Source organism: Amblyraja radiata, chromosome 29, assembly GCF_010909765.2.
Source record: "Amblyraja radiata isolate CabotCenter1 chromosome 29, sAmbRad1.1.pri, whole genome shotgun sequence".
Lineage (NCBI taxonomy): Eukaryota > Metazoa > Chordata > Chondrichthyes > Rajiformes > Rajidae > Amblyraja > Amblyraja radiata.
In genome coordinates this window covers 29,620,066-29,641,238 of record NC_045984.1, presented here as the reverse complement: position 1 = coordinate 29,641,238, position 21,173 = coordinate 29,620,066, and the positions used below count along the sequence as shown (strand labels likewise).

At 38.6% G+C, this 21,173-nt stretch overlaps 1 protein-coding gene across 1 annotated transcript; it reads right to left on the bottom strand.

The window, feature by feature from the left end:
* Positions 1 to 34: 34 nt before the first annotated feature.
* On the bottom strand, positions 35 to 17,466 carry r3hdm4 (R3H domain containing 4). The gene is made up of 8 exons (XM_033047097.1): positions 17,313 to 17,466; positions 12,789 to 12,943; positions 6,636 to 6,751; positions 3,324 to 3,447; positions 2,203 to 2,288; positions 1,673 to 1,758; positions 1,228 to 1,283; positions 35 to 1,135 (listed from the first exon to the last, which is right to left on the bottom strand). Exons 1-8 carry the CDS (start codon positions 17,366 to 17,368, stop codon positions 1,032 to 1,034), a joined length of 783 nt encoding a protein of 260 aa, XP_032902988.1. The 5' UTR covers positions 17,369 to 17,466; the 3' UTR covers positions 35 to 1,031.
* Between the last annotated feature and the right edge of the window lie 3,707 nt (positions 17,467 to 21,173).

Here is a 21,173-nt window from a genome sequence, read left to right as displayed (position 1 = left end):
AAACATCTCACAGATATCAAACTGAAGCTTCACCTATTATTTTGACAAACTTTATTAAATAGCAGACCGCATAAAATAAGACATAGCATTGCCTTTAACATCTAAAAACCTCTGGTAATTATCTCATACCATGGTAAACTGAAACAAGTGTTCCGAAGTATCGACATCATCATAAGTGATGGGAGTAGAATTAGGCCATTTGGCCCATCAAGTCTACTCTGCCATTCAATCATGGCTGAGTAACAATATTTATACAGCACGATTCACAAAATACCACCAACATAATACCATTTAATTCCAACTTTTTTTCTTTAAAGATGCACACAAAATAGAAAGACCTTTCACAAGTAAAAGTTTAAAAACAAATCTTTATAAGATCAAATCCTACGTCATTTCATTTATTTTCCACGATGTCTAACTTTCTTACACTTTAGCCAAATTTGCTACACACACACACACATTTTAAAACTTATTTTCTAGCAACCTTATGTCTTTGAAACAAAACACACTTTATGCTGTGATTCCCTAACTAATATCCGTTTCCAACCCTGGTCTGTGTGAATTTAAATAAGTGGAAGCCAGGGAGGTAATTGGGAAGCTATAATTCCCGAATTGCTCTTACACATAAGGATTCTTCCTGGTTTACATGTTGGATGAAAGGAATCGTCAATGCAAGGCAACTTTGATAAGACAGGGCAAAAATAGGATGGGCAACAAAAATTGTGATATTTAAATAAAATGATCAGAATATTCAATTGCACATTCAAATCACAAACTTATCTGCCGAAAGCAATTTCAATTTAAAAAAAACTAGAAAGACTAGCAAAATAAATTTGTGGGAAAAATGTTTTTTGACTTCAAGAGGTGCAAAACTACAGATAAAAACACTAATATTTTAATTCAGAAACCATGGTGTTTTAAATTTGTGACTGAACAACAGGGAAAATGTTTTTCACACAAGTCTTGGCTGCAGCTGATTATGTTCACACAACATTTACGGATCAGCTAGAATTGGACAGACTTTGTACCAATCAACTCTGCCGTTCCAGGTAGACAGATAATAGTGGTACTGGGGGTTGGAAATCTGTGCCTTTGTTGCTAACCTCAGTCTGTCTTTTTCCATTGCAGTCAGAACCTGTAAATGCACAAATATTGGTTGAAATGCGTGTAGGATCCAACAGTGTACCAAGTAGCCATGATAACTAAACTGTTATTATGTTTACTCACTTTGTGAGATGAGATCCAGATACTGACACAGACCATGAAGCAACAACCTCTCATAGCTGAAAGAAGAAATATTTAAGGCTCTTTTTAGATTGCTCAGTAAATATTCACAATTATCTAAAGATGCTTGGCGCAGCTTTCAAAATGTACCAAAAATGAACACTCAACCAGTCTTTTCTGATCACTCCCTCCCATCCAAGAAAGAAGCTTACTATGAATTTGATCACTTTTGATATATAAAAAAAATAAGTCCTTGGCATAACAGTATAAACCAAAAATAAGACAGTATTTACACTATATACAAATTATTTCAAACCATCTTTATTCTTCATATATTAACAAAATATTTCACCATTTGGTGCACAGGGGTAAAATATAGAGTTCTTGTTGAATGCCAAGAGGGTATTTTAAAAAGAAGTAGCAGACTTCTTTAAAAAAAAAATGTTACCTGTTTTCCAGCATTGCCTTGTACACAGATTGTGGTTTTATGGCAAAGAATCCGGTCAACTCCTCTTCCAAAATTTCTAGGATACCCTGAATGAAGGAAAAGTCCAAAACTGTGCTCACCGCAGCACTAGAATTGAAACATGTGCTTCCTCAACCAAGATTATTTAAAACATAATTTTCTCACTGATGCTAGCAAAATGATGTAATTTGCACGAAAGATGTAAATAGAAAAGTTACTTTTATACCTGAACCTCTGAAATAAAAATCAATTGGAATCTGCAGGTATTCTACATTCAAACAAAATTTTACCCAAGTGCTGACAATCATGATTGCAAATTATTATATTTATTTCACAGAAAAGAAAAATTGTTGCCCTACAATTTGCAAAATATTAGTAAAATTTACAAATATCTTTAAGATTAATATTTGACTATTTTTTTAAATATATGGGATGTTCTAGCAAATACTCCTTTAGGATGCTTTTAGATAGCTACACAACAAACTAAAAGCTGATTAAACAGCAGTGCTAACCATGGGGATCTGACGACGTCTTAGAGTAATACGCAATCTTCGGTCAATCTTCTGAAAACACTCTTTTCCCGTGCAACGTGAGTGCTCTGTAAGAAAGTATAACTTAAAACATATGAAACAAAACAACTATGCACTAATGTCATTATTTTACATGATAAAATTTTTAGGCAATCTCGCTGCACCAGTTTGAAATTGATGAGTGGATGGAAACAGAAATGTGAAAGACTACATTGTTCAATGGTGGGATATGTTAAATGGTGTTGCCCAGGAATTGTATCTTGGTGCCTCAGGTTTTCAATATTTTAATGAAAAATTTGCCTGAAGCAGTTGATTATGTGTATATCTAGAGATGATAAGTCGAGAGGCCAGAGCCAAAGTAACTGGTGTGATTAGGAGCAGGATGTTGTGAAATTCTAGATTTGTAGAACAGCCAAAACTAACAAATGGAGGCTAGTATTTGAAAGTGGGGGATGCTTTGTAAATGGTGAGAAATGAGGAATTGGAACATCCAAGAAAATTGCAGGCATGGAAATAACTTTAAAAATACCCAAGAGTTACTGTAGATGTTTTTCTAATGGCCTATGAGCTTCTGGCAATTATAAATGGGTTGATGTGCAAAGAAGAGGGAACTTTGCTTCAATTGTATGGATCATTGATTATATTTCATCTGAGAGTAATATATTCAGTTCTGTACTGATCTTGAAAGAAGTGCGGCATTAATTCAACTGAATAATACCAAGGCTAAAGTATTAAGTTATGAGAGTCTGTCAAATAATTCAGTAACATTCTCTTGAGGTGTGGCTAGACACAATCTATTCAAGGAATTTATAATGATAAACTAATACTTCTAAACCAGATATCAAAAACAAGAGCCTTATTAACATCAGAGCCATCAAGGGTGAAATCTGGAAGTATGACCACATTTGAGAGTAGAAATGTGGAAGAATTTCTCCACCAAAAGATAAGATTTTAGACTAATTGAAATTTTCAAGACCTAAATCAATTTGCCAGTTAGAGGTATCTATGGAAGGTTGAGGTGCAAATCTGTCATGGACTAATTAAATGACGGAGCAGACTTGGAAGACCAAAAGGTCCTCCCATTCTTAAGGATAATTCCTTACCTTCTTTTGTATCCTGGGAATTTGAGCAAGCTTTCCTTTTGCCCTTCTTCATTGCCTCTTCTTCCAGATAATGTAAAAACTTCTCTTGCTCTTCACCAGAACGGTTCATGAAATCATTCCAGATCTGAAAATACAATCACCATTGTATAATACATCTACCAGGTACATGATACAGCAGTTATCATCTAACAGGTGATTCAATTCTAAAAGGCTGTCATTGCTAATACCATTTAACTTTGTGATTACCTATTAAATTGTAAAATCTCTGCTCCAAGGAGGAGATCCTGGCAAAGTTTTACAAGAACAATCATCTGAATATTTCTTCAAACACAAGATTAAAAAGTAATGTGGTCTTGGAATATTTCTTCCCAGACAACAATTTCAGATGGCCAGCTTAAATTTAAGATCTTCCTAAATATTATTATGGTGCAAGGGTAAATTCTTGTATTGGTTTATTATCGTCACATATACTGACAGATAGTGAAAGATTTTGCGTGGTTTCCAGGCAAATCATACTATAAACGAGTATGATTGCGCCATACACAAGTACAACAGGTACTGCAATGGGAAAAATACCAGAGTGCAGGATATAGTGTTACATTTTAGTATTACAGTAATAAAGAAACTTGCAAAGATTTATTTTAAATAGTGCAAGAGACCAAAGGAAATAGGTTGGGAGATCAGAGCTACATCCCTATTTTATGAGGATCATTCTGTAATCTGATAACAGCAGGGAATAAACAGTTCTTGAATCTGGCGGGCATGCTTTCAAACTTTGGTATCTTCTGCCCAATGGGAGAATGGAGAATAGGGAATTACTATGGTGTATGTAGTCCTTGATTGTGTTGGCTGCTTTCCCAAGGCAGTGTGAAATGTAGATGGAGTTGATGGGTGGAGGCTGGTTTATGTGATGGACTGGGCTACATCCACAACTCTCTGCAATTTCTTGAGCTCATGAGCAGAGCACATTGGAACGCATCCCAATATAATATTTTACAGGTACACCTGTAAAAGTAGGTAAAAGTCATTGGAGACATGCCGAACTTCCATTGGTATGCTTTCCTGGTGATATTTTGGTGAAGGTCTCGACCATCTTCATTTCTGCAACACTTACGCTGACTGGGGCATGTACACCACCTCGTTTTCTGAAGTCAACAACTAGGTACTTTATCTGCCTGACATTGAGGAAGTGGTTGTTGTCTTGATATTGTGTTATTAAGCTCTTTATCTCCTTCATCTCGTTATTGTTCAAGATCCAGCCCACTACCATGGTGTGATCTGCAATCTTATATGTAGAGTTAGAGCAGAATTGTCCACACAGTAATGAATGTTAAGAGAGTATGGGACTGAGAATGCAGCCTTGTGGGGCACTGGTATTGAGAATTATTTCGGAGGATATTTTAACACCTATTCTTACTGATTATGGTCTATGGGTCAGGAAGTCGAGGGTCCGGTCGCAGATGGAGCAGGCTGTTTCCCCGGTCTGGGAATTTGGAGATGAGTTTGATGGGGATTATGGTATGAAGCCAGAGCTATAGTTAACAAATAGGAGTCTGATGTAGGTGTCCTTGTTATCCAGATATTTTAATGAAAAGAGTTGGGCCAGGGAAGTGGCATCTGCTATGGATCTCAGTAGTTGAGATGTAGTGGATCAAGGCTGAATGGGAGGCTAGAGTTAATGTGCACCATGACCGGCCTCTCGAAGGACTTCATGATGGTGGATGCTGGAGCCATTGTTCAGTAGTCATTAAGGTATGCCACCTTGCTATTTTTTTCAGCACCCAGATGATAGTGGTTTAGTTTAGTTTAGTTTAGAGATACAGCACGGAACAGGCCCTTCGGGACTGCGCCAACCAGAGGTGCCTTTCTGATTTGGTCTAGTTCGTGTGCTCGGAACAATCCCAGGAAGGCGCTGTTAAGAAGGGATTTAAAGGATTTTTACTTAAATAATATTAAGAAACAGAAGTACATATTCACGTCACAATGTGCATAACTTGCAGGGCACAAGCTGGAGAAGTTATCTCAAAGAAACAGTAGTGAATTACTGCAGTACATCTTATAAATTGTTCACCGTGCGGCCACCATGTTCTGGTGTTGGGTGGAGGGAATGTTTAAGGTGAGGGAAGGGTATCAAGCAAACAGGCTTTGTCCTGAATAGGCAAGCTTTTTGAGTTGTGTTAGAGCTGCACTGACAAATGTGGCATATTGCATCATAATCCTTATTTGCACTTTAGTTTATTGTCATGTGTACTGAGGTACAGTGAAAAGCTTTTCTGTGGCAGTGAAAAAATAATAAATTACAATCAAGCCGTCCACAGTGTACAGCGAGGTACAGTGAAAACCTTTTATGTTGCGTGCTATCCAGTCAGTGAAAAGGCTATGCATGATTACAATTAAGCCATCCACAGTGTACGGACACAAAATAAAGGGAATAACGTTTAGTGCAAAATAAAGTCCAGTAAAGTCCGATTAAAGATAGTCTGAGGGTCTCCAGTGAGAAGGACAGTAGCTCAGGACTGCTCCCTAGTTGGTGATAGGATAACTGCTGATAACAGCTGGGAAGAAATTGTTCCTGAATCTGGAGGTATGTGTTTTCACAATTCTGTACCTCTTTTAACCATATAACAATTACAGCACGGAAACAGGCCATCTCGGCCCTACAAGTCCGTGCCGAACAGCTATTTTTCCCTAGTTCCATCTACCTGCACTCAGACCATAACCCTCCATTCCTTTCCCTTGTCTGATGGGAGAGGGGGAAGTGGGGGGAAAGAGAGTTTCTGGTGTGAGAATTTGTCAGGATGAGTAAAGTCAGGAGGCTTCAGAATAGTCAGCCTCTGATTTCCACTTGTACTGTAAGCACAGAATTCATTTCTCATAAATGACAACTCGCCAGACATGTGGGTTAAGGGCTGGCAATGATGATGCCACTGAATGTCAAGAGTTGGTGGTTAAACCATTTCTCAATGGAGTGCAAGTGTTATTCGTCACATTTCATTTCAAGTCTTGCTGAATGTGGGAATGAATTGGTTCCCTATTAGAAGACATGTAAATGGCAATAAATACTGTGCAAACATACACATATTTGACCTCATATGTAAAGGCCACCGATGAAGTACAGAGACTACTGGAGCTCGGCCAGGCCCTGAGGAATGTACTCATTTACAGCTGAATGACATGCCATCTCCATTAGACCCATTAAATGAAAAACACAGAATTAATTGGAAAAATAAAATCACATTTATTCAAACACATTTTAATTGTGAATCTTTACAATCAAATCAATATTCATGGATTGTTAATAAATTGGAATACCTCAATATAGTCATCGTTACAACAAGCCTCTGTGAAAATTGTTGGGGAAGCTGGATATGCCTGGTCTACATCTTTGACGCATTCCTCTTTCTCCACGAGGTTCATCAAATAATGAGCTATAAAGAAAATGAATCAAAGTAAATTTTGGCTTTCACTGTACAAACAGAATAGCACAAAGCACAATTTGTTACAAATGTGATCATGAAGGACTGGATTTTGTAGCCACGATTATGCAACAGTGTTCACAGTGACTTGCAGAAGGGTTCCCATATCGATCTACCAACTTGTGACAGGGACCTTCAATTTTGCTATAATTTAATTTAGACATTCAGTAATGAAACAGGGCCTTCGGTTCACCAAGCCCTCGCTGACCAAAAGATCCCTGGTATCCCGTCACAATGCTCTCATTAGATAGCCAAGTAATCAATTATATTGAAGATAAACACAAAATGTTGGAGTAACTCAGTGGGGCTGGCAGCATCTCTGGAGAAGGAATGAATGGATGACGTTTTGGGTCCAGACCCTTCTTCAGACATTGTATTGTCTAATACAATCATATTGAAGAGTTCTCAGACAGCAAATCAAAATCTAAATGCACTACATTTAAAGTTAATACTTTGACAATTTTGCAGGGCATGAAACATGCACAAGATTGAGGGACAGTTGACATAACAACCAAACAGAACAACAACTTTGAAATTATTATCTACAGAAAATTCAACTCTCACACTTAGGGTGCACGGAGAAAAGTAATGCCACAATTTAAATATAGTGCCCCATTAAAAACGGAGTTGTACTTTATTCTTTCAAAATATTGCACTTTGTTGCATTATATGCCGAGTTGCTTTAAATTAACGAAAAACGTTGCCAGTTCACTGATATAGCTGTAATTTAAGCTAGAGAAGGTCACAGAAAGATCGGCCTGCAGAGTGTGTGGCATTTCCTCGATTTTGGTATTTCATGTGCTTTGGTGCCATTGACTGGCAGTTTCTTCACAATTATTTGTAAAATGGAGGCCAACATAATTGCACTGATAAAAATTAAGCAATGCTTCACGGTGGCCCATTCTGTTCCATACACTTTACAAATTATTTATCAACATATGTTGTGAGAATATCAGTTTTTGTAAAAATCCAATAAACGGAAGAGTTTCAATCAAGTTTTGGCAATTGCACAAGAAACCAGTGCATTAAAAAATAACGCACAACAAATTTGTCATTTTGTGCTATTAGGATGAGCAAAAGGAAATATGAAACCGTGTTTCTTACAGTGTAGGCGACCCCCTGTGCTGTGGCGAAGATAGACACAAAAACCTGGAGTAACTCAGCGAGTCAGACAGCATCTTTGGAGAAACGGAATAGGTGACGTTTTGGGTCGAGACCCTTCTTCAGACCCGAAATGTCACCTATTCATTTTCTCCAGAGATGCTGACTGATCCGCTGAGTTACTACAGCTTTTTGCATCTTGTGTCTATCTTTGGTTTAAACCAGCATCTGTAGTTCCTTCCTACACATTCCTGTGCTATGGCCATAGGTTTCGGAAATTCGCCTTTACAGTATTCACAAATCACTATCCAAGAAATAAAAATACAGAAAAAGTCCATGAGAGCAAATTTAAAGTGAAAAAATATAAATAAATCCACATCATTTTTTTAAACTTGCATTGCATGTTCAAATGATATGGTCTTGCATTATGGAAAATCGCAATTTGGTGCATTCTCTAAGATCCATCCTATCAATCACATGACACCACTTATTTTCTGTAACCATTACATACTACTGCGTTGACCGGGTTTGTTTAAAGTAGCAAAATAACTAACAGGCCTTTAGATGTGGGTGGAAACCAGAATATTTAGAGAAAACTGATGCAGTCACTGGAAAAATATACAAACTCTACATGGATAACACCAGATGTCAAAATCAAACTGCAACAGGTGACATAGCTGAATTAGCTACAGCGACACTATGTGATCGACACCAAGTTACAATCTGCGGAAATCAGAAAACTAGACGCTAGAATCTTAAATAACACCAGAATCTAAAATAACACCAGGAAATGCTGGAAATATTCAGCAGTTCAGGTCACATCTGTGGGAAGAGACAAAGATAACATTTGTTCACAGACCTTTTGTCAGACTATGTTTATATTGACTCTGTTTCTTTTTCCTGAGATGTGACCAGACCTGCTGAGTATTTCTAATATTTTCTGTTTATATACACAGTCACAATTTAGTTGAAATAATCCATAATCAGAATTACAAATTTGTATGAATAAATTAGGTTTTGTCTTTTGCTTGGATTTACAAATTCTGGACCTATTTCTAGTCACTCATTGAACAGATGAACAGGGCCATCAATGAATTATTAGGAACAAGCCAAATCACAGCAGCTGAAACTATAACTAGAAAAATGTTGATCACAGGTATTGTTCAGCAAAGAAAGGCCAATCATTTCCAAAACTTGTATCAAAATACCTTTTGTAGAGGAGCAATAGAGGATGCTGCAAGAAAATGAGGAAACAAGGCAAGGGAAAAGGATGGAGGGGGAAAGACAGGGAGAGAGATATGGAGGTGGAAAAGAAAAGAGACAGAAAGTGAGTAAGAATTTCATTGTCCTACCTGGGACATATGACAATAAAACACTCTTGTATGTAGAGTGAGCAGTAGGAATGCAACAAAGAATTAATCAAATTCCCAACTCGGAGAAACTGGTACATTTTGGATAATTGCAGGTATCTGTGATTGACGGAACTCTCTCCGAGTTTTGAAATAGGACTTTGTTGTATTTCCCCACTTAAGTACAATTGTTTTTTAGTTACAGGCAGACTCCAGGTTACACATGGGTCTGAGAAATATTTGTAAGCAGATTTCTTCATGTCAGAAATGTCTGATTTCTATAGTTCACCATATTATATCGTTGCTCAATGTGCACTTGCTACAATTCTTTCCATGCATTGAATATTCATCCCAACATGACCCATATGTTATATATATTATTTTGTCATTGATGAATACCAAAGCATTTTGCAATATTTCTATTTCTAAAAATGCTCAGGTCATCTGCAACCCAGGGACCCCTTGCAGAGCAAAGTGCAGCCCACATTTTATACTAATCCCTATCCCACACTGGCATACAACCTGTAATATATGTCAGCTGCAGCAACTCACTAGCGTCTCCCACTCCTCCGAGCTCTCCTATCAAGTGATGATAAATCTCTGGAATATGAACACTTCCATATACCCTCCACTCATCCACATCTAAACTTGAACATATAATTACCACGTCTTCACTGTTGCTTGGTCAAAATCGTGTAATTACTTCATTAGAGCATCGTGGAAGCAGTTCATCAGCTTCCTCCGCACATTAGAACATGCAATTTAAAAGAATTGTCACTGTAACCAACATTCTGAGAGCTAAAAAAAATTGACAAGGTGGTAAAGTGTCACTTTTGGACTTCAGTTACTGTTCTAAATGTGCAAAACTCCATTACTAATCTTATACAAAGTAATTCATTCTGATACTATTTGCATGAATATCACAAAGTGTAGAAATGTTTGAATAATATTCCCAACACAGTATTAAATTGGATAACAGTTTAAGTACTTGACCCATTTACTTTGCAAAGAGATAATTAAAATACATTTTTGAAAACAAATAAAACTGCAGGGACTGTAACCTGAAATACAAATAGAAATGGTGGAAGAATTCTGTCAGTCAAGCAGCATCTGTGGAAGGAGAAGGAAACAGTTAACTTCATCCAGCTCAGGGAACTAGGTCTTAGCTCCCAATGTAACTAGAGGTCTTTACTCCTCCCAATGCAACTAGCACCAACACCACCTTCTTGTTGACCATCAGCTCAGAGGCACCTCAAGGCTGCGTGCTCAATCCACTGGTTTAGTCTTCCTATGCCCATGACTATGCACCCAGCTACAACTTCAACATTATCTTTAAATTCACCAATAATATCCCAATGTCTCAACAAATGGAGAATACAAACCGAAGGTGAAATTTAATTGCAGGAAAAATAGTTTGCTTCTTTCAAATAAGTTTGCTTCATTCTGAAAGCACATCAGCACCTCTACTTCCTGAGAAGATTACGGAGAGTCGGTATGTTGAGGAGGACTCTCTCAAACTTCTACAGGTGCACAGTCAAGAGCATGCTGACCGGTTGCATCGTGGCTTGGTTCGGCAAGTTGCGCGCCCAGGAGCGGAAAAAACTGCAAAAGGTTGTAAACACAGCCCAGTCCATCATCGGCTCTGACCTCCCTACCATCGAGGGAATCTACCACAGCCGCTGCCTCAAAAAGGCTGGCAGCATCATCAAGGACCCACACCACCCTGGCCACACCAAAGATAGACACAAAAAGCTGAAGTAAATCAGCGGGCCAGGCAGCATCTCTGGAGAGAAGGAATGGGTAACGTTTCGGGATGAGACCCTTCTTCAAGATTGCATTATTCGGTTTATATGGCCTCTTCTTGTGATTAATTGTCAGACTATTAAACTCAAACAAAATCTGAACTTTAATTAACCTACGGCACTTTATATGCTTATTTATGTGTGTGTATATATATATATATTCAATGGTATATGGACACACTGATCTGTTCTGTATTATTTATGCCTGCAATATTCTGTTGTGCTGAAGCAAAGCACGAATTTCATTGTCCTATCTGGGACACATGACAATAAACTCTCTTGAATCTTGAATACTTGGGTAGTTGAAAAAAATGCAGCAAAATAATGTCAGATGTCTACAAAAAGATCTCAAGATTTATTAAAGTTCATAAGTTCTAGGAGCAGAATTAGGCCATTTGGCCATCGAATCTACTCCGCCATTTAATCATAGCCCGCCTTCTCCCCAGAGCCCCTGACACCCATAACCCCAGAACATGCATATAGACACTTAACTATTTAGAATGACAGCTTAACTATGAAGTACTTTTCCAATGTCTAGCTCCCATTCCTCCTTCCCAGAGGTTGACTCTTCAGGCTGCAGTAAGGGTCAATCAGCCTTGTCACCGTGATATGCAAAAGAACAAGTTTTCATTGACATTACATAGGATTAAGACCCAAGATGATTCTGTTTCTAGCTGTTATACACAAGCCCCTTTCACCCGACCAAGCCCTATCACCAGACAGAAAGGAACAGAAAAAGTGTCTGATTGTTTTCAATCCTGAATATAGAAGTAGCAGAATCAAATGCAAAACCCAAACATTTACCCAGCCGAAATCACCTATTGCAGCAGAGATCATGAGGAGAGCTTCAGACCTGACTGTTGTGTGCACTTCTAACATTTCCAAGGCTTTAGATATTGGCAGTCCCATAGAGAACAAACATATCGAGCTGAGTGCACTTTGATCGAGCCAGATAACCTCACATCAGGGTGGCTTTTGAAAGAAGTGTGATCACATTCAAACTTACTTACACATCAAATGAACGAGGTTACTAAAAATGTAAATGGTTTATTTATTTTTATTTTCTTTAACTTTATAATTTTAATTACTTTGTAGTAGCTTAAACTAGCTATTTAAATAAACTTAAAATGTTAACTAATTCAAAGTTTAAAATCTATTTGACCCATTTTAAAATGTCTCTGATTTATCAGACATTTAAAAACAACTATAAAGACCTTCAACAGCAACAAACTGATAAAAGGTTGCCAGTGCATCAGTTGCCAGTCTGATGTCTAGTCACGACTCATTCCCCATACCACCTCAAAGGAAAATTACAATATCCAGCTCTAGTTGGAACCACAGAACTGCAATTGGTAACTGTGGCTCTTGAGGAAAAAGAACAGGGAATGAGCGGGAAGACAGGTCAGATTAAGCTCAGTCTGCTCTTTAAGAAAAGGGTCTAACTGATCTCTACACTGCAAATGGAACTCCAAGCTTCTGAACAATGAGGTGCACATTTTAACTGATCTGATTGCCCACATGTAAATGTGACAGTATTTCAGTGACTACATTTGCTTCATCAGCTGTGGAAATAGAACTTTATGTCATCTTGCACAATAGGAAGTGAATTTACTCACAAACAGTTTCTGGAAATTGAATAAAACAACTTGTTTTCATCATCTACCATTCAGGTCAGTCTTACTTCCAACAAAAGACAAGCATAATGAAAATTGTGCATTGTTAAAGTTCACTTCTTACTGTTCTCAAGTCTCCTCAGACTTTTTCTGCCTTTTGCCTTGGGAATGAGATCAGAGTTACGGATTGCTTGATTGATGTAATATTGCTTGCGTTTTGCGGGTGATATACGCTTTGCAGGAGAGTACTGCAGAGGAGGAAGGTAATCTTCAATCAAGCTGAAAATATTAAAAAGGAAAGATTAATTAAATTGGGGCAAAAGTAAAATCTATTTCATAACTGGCAATTACACATGATGCATCATTCACCAAGCTGTGGTGTAGAATGTACAGAGGTTTGATACTTCCTCCTTTCCAGAAGGCAAAAACTCTTAGCTCATCGAAGAACCATTCTCATTAGAAAAACCTAACATAAGAATTTGGCACTGGGCATACCATCATGGCTGTCTGGCTGTAACCTTATCACCATATTCCTGTTTACCCCTCGTAACCTATCACCTTACTTATTAAGAATCAATCTAGGAAGGCAAGATTCTCGAGAAGAAAACTAGTTATTCCAAATCTTTTTTTAAAAGGCACCAGTACAGAATGGTATGTCATTTGCCAATCAGTTGGTGAACAGTTGGGTTTCCAGGCTGCATGGAAGCACAGCAGTATAATGGGAAGGTGATGTTTGAGGAAATGCAGATGGAAGAGAGAGAAAAAAAAGGAAAATTAATTGTTGATATTTATTAACAGCTTGGATCAGTTATATAATGTATAATTTCAGTTTGCAGGGGCTATGAAAATATATTTATCAACAAGAAGAACGCCATCCTTCTGAAGGACATCAGTAGGCTATTCGGCTAGGCAGGCATGGCAGTTAAAATTTAGAATCGAAAGTGATACATCACAAGAAGAGGCCATATAAACCGGTGCAATCTTGAAGAAGGTCTCAACCCAAACGTCACCCATTCATTCCCTCTAGAGATGCTGCCTGTCCCGCTGAGTTATTTCAGCTTTTTGTGTCTATCTTTGGTGCAATGTTAAACTCACATCCTGGAGTATACAATCTGTGGAGGTGACAGATCAATCTTGGAACACTGTAAGATAAAAACATAAGGGACCTATGCTACAAGAGAGGCATAATACGAGCAAGGGAAGTTATGTTAAATCTTTGTAAAGCAACAAAAGCTTTCATATGTATTATAATGCTTTGCTTTGAACCCATGTGGCCTCGCTGGGTCATTATCAAACAAAATGTGATACCAATTGACAGCAACATCTCAAAGGGAAGAGAGGCAGACAAGTTTTGGGAAGTAATTCTACAGCTTGGCACCTTGCCAGTGAAAGGAAAAACCATCTGAAATGAAGTGAATGCTAAAGAAGGCAGAACTGGAACTTTGTATGTCTAGAAGATCGTGCAGGAAGATTGAGGTTGTAGTTTTCATGGAGGGATTGAAAACAACTATGGGTTAAAAAAGGCGTCCTTTGATCACGGTTATAAAGCACTGTAGTGATTGGCAAAGGGTTTTAGTGAGAGCTTGGAGGTGAATTGCACAGTTTTGATCGGTCAAGTTTACAGAAGGTTGAATGAAGGATATCAGGCAGGTATGTGGTAGATTAGTCCGAAGAAGGAATTATAAAAGAAAGAGATAGAGTAGGGTGTCAACAAATAAACTGAGGCAGGATAGAGTGAGTCAATAGTGTAGATGTAGAAATAGATGATCTTGGTGAAAGCAAGGATGGTTAATCTTAAAGACAAAATAATGTTCATTCATTAATCCTCTGGTTTAGCCACACAATTAAACAGAAATGGAGATGGAGTTTGCAGGTTGGACCAACATTAAGGCTTTTCCAATAATTACATGCAGGATCTGGAATACATTGACTGAAAAGGTGGCAGCCGATCCAACCCGAATTTTCAAACGTAAAATGGATTAAAAATATTGTTGATGCCTCAGATACAGTATTTCGCTAAACCACGCATTGGAGATGGTGCAGAACAGAATAACTATATTGGTTCCACGGGCAAAAGATTTTGGTTACTTGGCGAGAGACTGAAGTTAAGATAACTTTTTTGTGAGGCAGGAAAATTGAAAATAATTTAATGGAGGTGTACAACTTCATGAAAGTTTACTAACTGCATTTCCTCATTCATTAATTATTTTTTATCTGGTTTAAGCAGCTTTTTTTTTTAAACTTCCCACAGAAGCATCACTCATTGGATGCCAAAACCTTTACAGAGCTGTGGGAACATTAAAACGACCAGCACGGGGACAAAGGACCAAACGGCCTACTCCTGCAAGGTTAGCAACATTAAAGGAATAGTAGGTGTACTCCAGACAAAATGTTACTGCAACAAAGACCTTGACAAAATGAAAAGATTTTATGTGTGTAGGAAGGAACAGCAGATAGACAGAGTCTAAAGAAGAGTCTCGACCCATTCCTTCTCTCCAGAGATGCTGCCTGTCCCGCTGTGTTACACAAGGAACTACAGATGCTGGTTTATATTGAAGATAGACACAAAAAGCTGGAGTAACTCAGCAGGCCAGGCAGCAGCTCTGGAGAAAAGGAATAGGTCAAGACCCTTCTTCTCCAGGATTTAGTGTATTTTTAGCATGCCCTGTTGAATATTATGTTGCAAAACTAAAAGCTCTAAAAGCTATCTGAAACACTTCCAATTGTCTTTTACATTGAGAAATGCACAAATGAGAAGTATTTGTTCATTCTGTAACATGCTGTATTATTTGAAAGATCTGATTGTTCCAGTTTGAAAGAGGTGTACACCCAACTGACATTCCTAAAAAAATGCCTTTCATTCCTTCTGACATGAAAAGGGATTATGGAAAAAAAACATCTTCGGATGCCTTATAAAAATAAATTGGCAGTCTCAAAGGAAAAAAAGCGGACCTGAATAGATTTGACTCCCTGCCACTTCAGTACACTCAATATGGCATCCTTCATCTAGAGTTAGTTGCCAATTTGATGTACAATATTGCTAATTTGGAGTACAATACAGCATATCCATCCATTAACATTCACAGCAAGGGGCAGATCATTCTGTGTGCAGGATTAACATATCATCATGATATGAATTATTCTGTTATGGGTTCCACCCTTCCGTCGGTGCAGGAGGCCCTGAAACTGGCTCATTCTGCAGAATGTCACTATGGCAATTGACCCAAGCTCCAGTGCAAACTTCAGCAAGAAACATGGGACTTTGGAATGTGCCAGCAGAAAATGTTTTGAAAGCTAGCTCCCACATTCAACAGCCTGTAAATGACCAAGGAACTACAAATCCTGCCCTTGTTTAGTCCACCTAAACCTGCCTGAACTCCCAGTTGCTAAACACTTTAACAGCACCTCCCATTCCAACACTGACCTTTCTGTCTTGGGCCTCCTCCACTGTCAGAGTGAGGCACAGCGCAAATTGGAGGAACAGCACCTCATATTTCGCTTGGGCAGCTTACACCCCAGCAGGATGAATATTGACTTCTCTAACTTCAAGTAACCCATGCCTTCCCCCTCTCTTCATCCCTCCCTAGTTCTCCGACCAGTCTGACTGTCCCCGGATTAAATTATATCTCTATATTAGATAGCCTTTATTGTCATTCAGACCGAAGTCTGAACGAAATTGAAGCAGTCATACATACAATGTTGCCACCTTCTCCTAGTTAACAATGAACTATTCTACATTTCCCTTGATGTTATACGGACCACCGGTTTTCCAGAAACGAATGGTTTTGGAACCTCCTTTAATCCGGACAAATTTACGAGCAAAAATACTATGATCTTTGATTACGAGAGCGCAGTGCTAGGAGCAGAATTAGGCCATTTGGCCCATCTACTATGCCATTCAATCGTGGCTGATCTATCTCTTTCTCCTAACCCCATTCTCCTGCCTTCTCCCCATAACCGCTGACACCCATACTATCAAGGATCTATCTATCTCTGCCTTAAAAATATCCATTGACTTGGCCTCCAGAGCCTTCTGTGGCAAATAATTCCACAGATTTACCACCCTCAGACTGAAGAAACTCCTAAAGGAACATCCTTTAATTCTGAGGCTGCGACCTCTAGTCCAAGACTCTCCCACTATTGGAAACATCTCTCCACATCCACTCTATCCAAGAGCTTCACCCCCTCTGATGTCTCGTTTTCACACCTCACCCTCCCTTAACTCTGTCTCGCTCTCCCCTGACTCTCAGTCTGAAGAAGGGTCTCGCCCCCGAAAGATCACCCATTACTTCTCTCCAGAGATGCTGCCTGTCCCGCTGAGTGACTTCAGTATTTTTGTGCCTGCCCTTGATTGTCAGCCTTGTGCCGCTGGCAGTCACCCCCAAAGATGGTCACCCCTCCATGGAGGGGGGGGGGAGGGGGCGGTCCAAACCCAAGGTCCCGCCTCTGTCTCAACGTGATTGATCCAGATCCGCCATCCATCATCCCCCTGGCGGACAGCTGGCACTGGGGTTGGTCTCCCGCCCTGTCAATCAACGATTATGCTGTCAATCAGCCGTAAACAAGTCACCGATCCACAGGAGCACGACCCGCCCGCCTCGAGCCCGCGGCGCCGACACCACCCAGGACGAAGCACGGTTTTACTCACACGTAGTCCTCAGAGTCGGCTGGCTCCGCCACGTCGTTCTGGTTCGCGATCACCATCGTGATTCTCTCCCCCCCCCTCCCTCCCCACACAGAACCGCGGCGACGACAACAACGGCAACGGACAATCGGCTCCCGCCCGCCGCGTCACGTGGGGTCTAGGTGGCGCTGTGTGACGTAATCCGCGGTAGAAGGCTGCGTGCGTGGTGACGTCATGCTGACGCTGGGGTGGAGGGGCTTCTTGTCCAGGCCCACCACCGGTTGTCCGGAAACCACCTTTAATCCGGACAAAAATACTATGATCTTTGATTACGAGAGCGCAGTTTGGTTTAACTCCCCCACCACCCCCGAAAATATGGCACCCAGGCCGGCTGTGGAGGCCCATCTCGACCTCCTTTTTTTTTTTTTTTTTTTAATTAATTTTTTTATTATGAAACTACTTTTATTCAAAAAATAAACATAAACATAGAGTATTAACACAATCAAAGACTGCCTATGCTGACAGTTTACAAACAAATGATCGTCAAATTAATAACATCAACGTCAACTGGACCCACGAATGGCCGTTGAAGGTCGAGTGTTCCGTTTATCAACAAAACACTCGACCTTCAACGGCGACCAGTATTCATGGAAAGCCTCCAAAGTCCCCATGGACACCACGTGTTCCCTCTTAACACTTAAACAAAATTATCAAATTAAAATATTAACATTCTTATCGATAATATATTCAACTTCCTGTGGTGACCAGCGTGCACAGAAGGCCTCCACAGTCCCCATGGACACCGCGTGTTCCTTTTCTAGGGACACGCGAGCTCGGACGTAACCCAGGAAAAGGTTCAAGTTCAGGTTCACTCGACCTCCTTGGGACTTGCTGATTGGGTCAGCTCGAATTTGCCCCCTGCTCTGGAACATTTTAGTTTTAGTTTAGAGATACAGCACGGAAACAGGCCCTTCGGTGTTAGTGTGTGGTCCCCGCACACTAACACTATCCTGCACACACTAAGGGCAATTTACATTTATACCATGCCAATTAGCCTACAAACCTGTAAGTCTTTGGAAAGTCGTGGGAGAAACCGGAGCACCCGGAGAAAACCCACGCAACCCACGATCATGGCAAGAACGTACAAACTCCATACACAGAGGACCCGAGGTCAGGATCAAACCTGGCGCTGTGTGGCAGCAACTCTACCGCTGTGCCATCGTGCCGCCAACTCTACCGCTGTTACTCTACCACCACGGGCTGCATTACCACAGCAACTCTATTGTACTACTGTGCAAACCATTATTGTATAGTATATTCCCCTTGGCTTCATGCACCTCAACAAATGCACTACATCACACTTCTTTTTTTAGTTTTTTTGTTTATTTTATTAGAAGTTAATACAGTACAAAACAATACAGTGGCACCTAATTTTAGGTGCCAACTATGTCATACCGTAATCCATTCTATGTACAACCTCTAGTTTTATGTTATGAGAAGGAAGTAAGCAAGACAAGAAAAAGAAAACAATAGAAAGGGGAAAAAGTGGAAATATTTGGTAGAGAGTAGAAAAACGTGAAGTGTGTATATAAATTTAAAAAAAAGAAAAGAAAAAAGAAAAGGTGGAAAGTAGAAATAGAAGAGAAGGCCCCTTAAAAGAGAATTTTTCAAATCTATATTCGGAGATGTAAATCTATCCACGTCATGAACTGAAATCAGCAATCCTTATGGTACCGCTGCATCACATGATTCCAAAAAGTCGATGAAAGGAGACCAACTCCTTAAGAATTGGTCATATTTATCTATTAGTCGGAGTCTCATTTCTTCAAGGCGTGCTATGTCCATCATATTCCTAATCCACATTTTAACAGTTGGTATGGTTGTATTTTTCCAAAATTTAAGTATCAATTTCTTTCCAATTATTAACCCATAATTAAAAAAAACATTTTGGTCTTTATTTAAATTGGTATCTTCTCCTATTATTCCAAATATCCATTACATTTTGGGTTCTATTCTTGACTTGAAGAGCTTTGTAAATATATCAAATATATCACTCCAAAATTTATTCAACTTTGTACATCCTACAAATGAATGTGTTATATTAGCGTTTTGAAACAAACATTTATCGCATCTGGGAGAGACGTTTGGATAAAATTTATTCAACCTCGTTTTTGAATAATATAGTCTATGTAATAATTTGAATTGAATTAAATTATGTCTTGCATTAATAGAACAGTTATGTGTATTCATCAAATACGTTTCCCATCTATCCTTCGAGATCTTTATCATTAGCTCATGTTCCCAATCTTCCCTTAGTGCTTCTGTTGAGGGTTATTCTCTATATAATATATTATTATAAAAGTATGATATTAATTTTTGTGAATCAGCCTTAATATTCATTGCTTCTTCTAAAGGGTCTAAAAATATAGTTTGAAATCTATGTGTATATTTCTTCATAAAGTCACATACCTGTATATATTTAAAATATTGATTATCCTTCAATTTAAATTTTAATTTTAATTGTTGAAATGATAACAGTTTGCCCAATTCATACATATCCCCTACTTTCCTAATCCCCAGTCTATCCCATTGTTGATATGTGTTGTCGATGAGAGAAGGTTTGAATGCGGGGTTGTTCAATAGTGGGGTTAGTACTGATAAATTATTTAATTTCAAGGATACTTTTATTTGTTTCCAAATTCTTATTATATTGTGAATAATTGGGTTCTTCTTATATATTATACTATTCAATTTTATCGGTGAGAGCAGGATCGTTCCTATATCGTGCGGATAGCACTCCTCTTTCTCCATTCTTATCCACTCCAACTGCTGAGTGGAACTATCCAGCCAGTACATTATGTTCTTAATATGCACTGCCCAGTAGTAATACATAAAGTTAGGTAATGATAAACCCCCAACTTCTTTAGATTTGCACAAATGCTTTCGTTGAATTCTATGTGTTCTGTAATCCCATATAAAATTAGTGATAGTGGAATCTAGTTTTTTGAAAAAATATTTTGGAATATATATTGGGATCGCTTGAAACAAATATATTAATTGTGGTAAGAAAGTCATTTTTATAGCGTTAATTCTACCTATCAATGAGAGCGGAAGCATTTTCCAAAATTTAATCATATCATTCAGTTTATTTAATAGTGGTATAAAATTGGCACTAAATAATGATTTGTGTCTTCTCGTAATTTGAATACCCAGATACTTGAATTTTTCTGTTGCAATTTTGAAGGGGAATTTTAGTAAGTGTCTCGAATCCTGTGGTTTTAAAGACATAATTTCGTTTTTATTCCAATTTATTCTATATCCTGAAAAAGAGCCGAATTCCTCAATTAGTGTTAATAAGGTGGGTATACTCGTTTGTGTATTAGTAATATATAAAAGGATATCATCAGCATATAGTGAAATTTTATTCTTTGAGTCCTTAGTGTTATATCCGTGAATATTCGGGTGATTTCTAATCTTTTCGGCCAACGGTTCTATCATAAGGGCAAATAGCAATGGTGATAAGGCACACCCTTGCCTATTACCCCTTGATAAGTAACATTTTGGAGATAGCGTATTGTTAGTTAGTATTCTTGCCGTAGGTCTATCGTAAAGTAGTTTAACCCATCTAATAAAATTCTCTCCCATATTGAATTTTTGGAGTACCTTGTATAAATACTGCCATTCTACTTGATCAAATGCCTTCTCTGCATCCAGCGTGACAACTGAAATTGTCCTAATTATGAGAGTACATTATATTGAAAAGCCTTCTCAAATTATTAAATGATTGTCTTTTGGGTATAAATCCCGTTTGATCCGTATTTATTAAATTGTTAATATAATTATTTAGCCTTCTAGCTAGAATCTTTGCTAAAATTTTCTGATCCG

Bases quoted from the DNA above. Each gene is read 5' to 3' on its own strand.
- r3hdm4 (XM_033047097.1), bottom strand. From the start codon at position 17,368: ATGGTGATCGCGAACCAGAACGACGTGGCGGAGCCAGCCGACTCTGAG. The intron at 6,752-12,788 runs GTAAGAAGTGAA...TTTTCTTTATAG, and splicing joins TCTGAGGAGACTTGAGAACA to CTCATTATTTGATGAACCTC. The intron at 2,289-3,323 runs GTAAGGAATTAT...ACTTTCTTACAG, and splicing joins TTCCCAGGATACAAAAGAAG to AGCACTCACGTTGCACGGGA.